This window comes from Salvelinus fontinalis, chromosome 27 (genome assembly GCF_029448725.1).
Source record: "Salvelinus fontinalis isolate EN_2023a chromosome 27, ASM2944872v1, whole genome shotgun sequence".
Lineage (NCBI taxonomy): Eukaryota > Metazoa > Chordata > Actinopteri > Salmoniformes > Salmonidae > Salvelinus > Salvelinus fontinalis.
Window position 1 is genome coordinate 11,602,243 of NC_074691.1, and position 5,182 is coordinate 11,607,424.

The window sequence follows — 5,182 nt, forward strand, 5'->3', positions numbered from 1 at the left end:
ATGGGTAATATCTGTAAACGTCATATTGGACTGAGAGTGTTGTGAATCTGTTTGCTTGCAGACTGATCATAGAGTTTGAGCTGCGGACCACAGCAGAGTCCGGCCTGGTGTTCTACATGGCGAGGATCAACCACGCCGACTTCGCCACCATCCAGGTGAAGGAGGGCATGGCCCACCTCGGCTACGACCTGGGCCACGGCAACACCTCAGTCAGCGTGCCACGCATCATCAACGACGGACACTGGCACAAGGTCTGGGATCTTGAGTCAGCTGGTGAAACAATCATCATAGCAACAATGAAACCAATATGAATCATCATTTATAACCCCTAACATGGTGTACAGAGTCTGTAGGCAGTTACCATCGGGTCTACTTCACTGAGTGAGTTTATATAGTGAGAGCAGACAGCTAAATACTGTATGTCACAATGACGCTATAAAACCCCTCTGACTAGGTAATTGACCAAAACAGGAAGCAAGCAAAGTAACCAGAAACTACAGTACTTTATGTTCGTCGTGTATTAAAGATTGTTATTGTCCTTATTTCCCCCAAAATGATTTTCCTTTCTGCTGTCTCAGATCCGGGTGATGAGAGAGAAACAGAGAGGTGTACTAGTGATAGACAACCGCTACTCCAAGCAGACCACCAGCCCCAAGAAGGCTGACATCCTGGATGTGGTTGGCATGCTGTACATAGGTGGCCTGCCCGTCAACTACACCACCAAGAGGATCGGACCAGTACGTTCATACACACTTCCTCACATTTGGTCTGGTGTTGTATTTCATTTGTAGGAAGTGAAACACAAGCCTCGCTATAGACTCTGTATTACTGTAATTGTTTGGTATTACATGCGATCAGCTTAAAGTCTTGACGTTAACAGTAATAATTTATAAGTTATGGGACGCATTCAAAAGTCAATGAGATGTTTCAGTGTAAAAGTCATGTGTGATGGTATAGTGTTGGTTGTGTTCCACTACTAGGTCTTGTACAGTATCAATGGCTGCATCAGGAATTTCAAGATGCTGGATAATGTGTTGGACATGGACGCGCCCACCTCCAGCCACCACGTGGGCAGCTGTTTCATCAGCACTGAGAAGGGAACCTACTTTGATGGCTCTGGATATGTCAAAGCAGGTACATTCTGACACTCAACACATAGAACTGTAGCTATAGTTATGACCTTTACTTGTTCCTGACCCCACAATGCAATATATCCCAACAATCACATAATATAATAATAACGCGGAACAATACATGTTGATGACGAATGGTTGACTACTCGTACACCAACTTTTCAAAGTTATTTTTCAATCTCATGGCAGTTGTTGTATCAATTCTGACTGCTTCCTGTATCTCCTGTCCTCTGTTCCAGTGGGTTCCTACAGGGTGGGTCTGGACGTGTCTCTGGAGCTGGAGTTCCGTACGTCCCAGAGCAACGGGGTTCTGCTGGCGGTCAGCAGCCAGGTGGACACCAAGATGGAGGGCCTGGGCATCGAACTGCACAACGGAAAGGTACACACAAACATAGAATACAATACTGCTTTGTTGCCCCACACACATTTCGTTCTAACCAGACTCTACAATCTCTTACTGTAAGCCTAACAACAACCATGAGTATGCAAAGCTATTGTACTGTATAAATTAATTAATGGGGTTCAACAGAATCAGTTTTGTTACAAACTACCTATTAGACAAGTCAAATCAAATCAAATCAATTTATATAGCCCTTCTTAAATCAGTTGATATCTCAAAGTGCTGTACAGAAACCCAGCCTAAAACCCCAAACAGCAAGCAATGCAGGTGTAGAAGCACGGTGGCTAGGGAAAACTCCCTAGAAAGGCCAAAACCTAGGAAGAAACCTAGAGAGGAACCAGGCTATGAGGGGTGGCCAGTCCTCTTCTGGCTGTGCCGGGTGGAGATTATAACAGAACATGGCCAAGATGTTCAAATGTTCATAAATGACCAGCATGGTCAAATAATAATAATCACAGTAGTTGTCGAGGGTGCAGCAAGTCAGCTCCTCAGGAGTAAATGTCAGTTGGCTTTTCATAGCCGATCATTAAGAGTATCTCTACCGCTCCTGCGATCTCTAGAGAGTTGAAAACAGCAGGTCTGGGACAGGTAGCATGTCCTGTGAACAGGTCAGGGTCCCATAGCCGCAGGCAGAACAGTTGAAACTGGAGCAGCAGCACGGCCAGGCGGACTGGGGACAGCAAGGAGTCATCATGCCAGGTAGTCCTGAGGCATGGTCCTAGGGCTCGGGTCCTCCGAGAGAGAGAAAGAAAGAATTAGAGAGAGCATACTTAAATTCACACAGGACACCGGATAAGACAGGAGAAGTACTCCAGGTATAACAAACTGACCCTAGCCCCCCGACACATAAACTACTGCAGCATAAATACTGGAGGCTGAGACAGGAGGGGTCAGGAGACACTGTGGCCCCATCCGATGATACCCCCGGACAGGGCCAAACAGGAAGGATATAACCACACCCACTTTGCCAAAGCACAGCCCCCACACCACTAGAGGGATAACTTCAACCACCAACTTACCATCCTGAGACAAGGCCGAGTATAGCCCACAAAGATCTTCAGGTGTATTCTGAGTATGTCTTCTTGCCTCCCTAGCTGCTGTTCCACGTGGACAACGGAGCGGGCCGGATCACAGCGGAGTACCAGCCTGAAGTAGAGGCAGGCCTCTGTGACGGTCAGTGGCACTCGGTCACAGCCCACAAGCTTCGCCACAGGCTGGAGATCATAGTGGACGGCAGGAAGGAGGAAGCAGAGAGCCCCAACGCCAGGTCCAACACCGTTGACACCAACGACCCCATCTACGTCGGTGGATACCCAGGTTCGTACAACACCACCAATGACTACATATATGGGATACTTTGGGATTTTGACAATGATTCCCTTTATCTACTTCCCCAGAGTCAGATGAACTTGTGGATATAATTTGTATGTCTCTGCGTGCAGCTGGAATGAAGTTGCTAACTAGTGTAACTGCTAACTAGCAGATACCCATAGACTTCCAGCCATTGTGCTAATGCTAGTTAGCATTGGCTCGCGAAACTACCTCTAACTTCCTTCATATTGGACAAAGAGGCATAGAAATGGTATCCACGAGTTCATCCGACTCTTGGGAAGTAGATGGCCAAAATTCCGAAGTATCCCTTTAATTAAGATGGCATCTCGTGGAAGATTTATGTAGACATAACATGTGCAGTTTGAGCTACTCCAGGAAGTGACGTTGCAGGCTAGCTCAGTGCTGCCCCCTCTCATTGAGTATCTCAAGTTGAAGGTCGACCGAGGTACTGCAGGCTGCCATTAGCTACTAAATTACAATTAGAACTTCTTCTGTGTGAGATTTTAAAATAATCGGTTCAAGGACATACATTATTGGTACCATGATTGTCTTCAAAAAAATATTTGATTTCTATTAAGATTGCCATTTAGGGGACAATAATGGGGGACCCTGTTTTCTGCAAACAATGCCTGCAGTACCGCGGTTGACCTTAAACTTCATGGCTTCAATGAAAGTGGCCAGTCGTTCTCCCCTGGACACCACCCACCAAGCATTTCACACCTGGGACACATTGAGTAGAGGCAGCGTTATCAAACATTGAACATTCAGTTAGAAATGTGTCATGTAGAACATGTACATATGACCTCAATTACCACGACTAACCGGTGCCCCTGCACATTGACTATGTACCGGTACCCCCTGTATATTGCCTCGCTATTGTTATTTTACTGCTACTCTTTAATTATTTGTTACTTTTATTTTTTACTTATCTATTTTATTTACTTAACATATTTTTCTTAAAACTGCATTGTTGGTTAAGGGCTTATAAGTAAGCATTTCACTGTAAGGTCTACACCTGTTGTATTCGGAAAATAACATTTGATTTGATTTGACTGGGCACACACTGGTGAATCAACGTTGTTTCCACGTCATTTCAATGAGATTAAGTTGCACCAACGTGGAATAGACGTTTAATTGATATCTGTGCCCAGTGGGATGCCTGTGGAATCAGGTTTCATGTATAACTCCTGAAACACAGTTGACCCTGGATACACGACCCTGGATAATGTGTAGCAAACCATGCTCTTCTATAATGTTGGAAATGTTTTGATTTACTTCCTATTTAAACCTCAGGATATAATCAGTTATAACGTCAAGGAGTCATCGGCTTTCTGATTTATGAAATAGAAGCATAAATGTGCTTAGTGGGGCAGAAAATAACAGTCATGAATCAATTGTTTCTTTTTTCCCTTTTCCAGAGGGGCTCAAGCAGTTTGGCCTGACTTCTAGCACTTCATTCAAAGGCTGCATGCGCAACCTGAAGATAACCAAGGCATCCAAGGTGTTGGAGGTTCAATTCAACAAGGGCCTGGAGTTCAAGGGGGTTCAACCCCTCACTTGCCCAGCCAATGCAGCCTAAACACGGACTAGCAAAGCCTGTCACTGCCTGAAGCAGAGCCGCAGCACCAAAACACATGGAAACACTCTCCCTCATGCTGAATCAGATGGCCAACCAGCTTTATACCCAGAGTTTGGATAGCTTTTTTAGAGTGTGAAGTATCTCGACCCCCTCCAAAGTGAGTGGAACCTGTAGGATGACATAGTATACAACCATGATTCATTTAGAGAACTATGGATCACCTTCTGTTCTCCTGTCTTAAGCCCCCTGTCTATGTAAACTACATGTGATGTAGCATACCGTATGCATGGTGTGGTTGGAACTTGTACTGTTTAACAGCAAGCAACATTTTCAAATATATGCTTTGAAGGCATTCAAATCATTTTCTCGTCTTTATTACAATGTCAAACCATGACTTTTAACTTACACTCGGGGACTTGTGGATTGCCACATGTTGTCATCTGATTCATTTCCCATAGATAAATTTAGCAACATTTCTTCCAACAAGAAACTGCCTTAGTCTGCCGCTCTGTCTAACCTTCTAGAAACAGAGAAACACTTACTATCAATCTGAACACACACACATTTTATTATAAATTATTTTACAGTAGGCTATGTCTATTCTCTTTGCAGCAAACAATGAACTGGAATCAAATGAAGAATTGTGAAAATAAAATGCTAAGCAACAGATATGTTTGCAATTTGATTTGGAAGTGCATTTAAATATAATATTTTTATAATACCATGTATAAATGCTTA

The 5,182-nt window shown here is 44.1% G+C and overlaps 1 protein-coding gene across 12 annotated transcripts in view; it reads left to right on the top strand.

The window, feature by feature from the left end:
* lama2 (laminin, alpha 2) overlaps nucleotides 1-5,113 on the top strand; it is a 166,862-nt gene extending 161,749 nt beyond the window's left edge. For all 12 annotated transcript variants that reach the window (XM_055884711.1, XM_055884714.1, XM_055884712.1 and 9 more), the window contains 6 exons: nucleotides 62-251; nucleotides 579-737; nucleotides 981-1,134; nucleotides 1,373-1,512; nucleotides 2,628-2,850; nucleotides 4,284-5,113. In XM_055884711.1, the coding sequence (XP_055740686.1) occupies nucleotides 62-251; nucleotides 579-737; nucleotides 981-1,134; nucleotides 1,373-1,512; nucleotides 2,628-2,850; nucleotides 4,284-4,444 (1,027 nt within the window). In that variant the 3' untranslated portion in view covers nucleotides 4,445-5,113. The remainder of the gene's footprint in view (nucleotides 1-61; nucleotides 252-578; nucleotides 738-980; nucleotides 1,135-1,372; nucleotides 1,513-2,627; nucleotides 2,851-4,283) is intronic.
* Nucleotides 5,114-5,182: the final 69 nt, after the last annotated feature.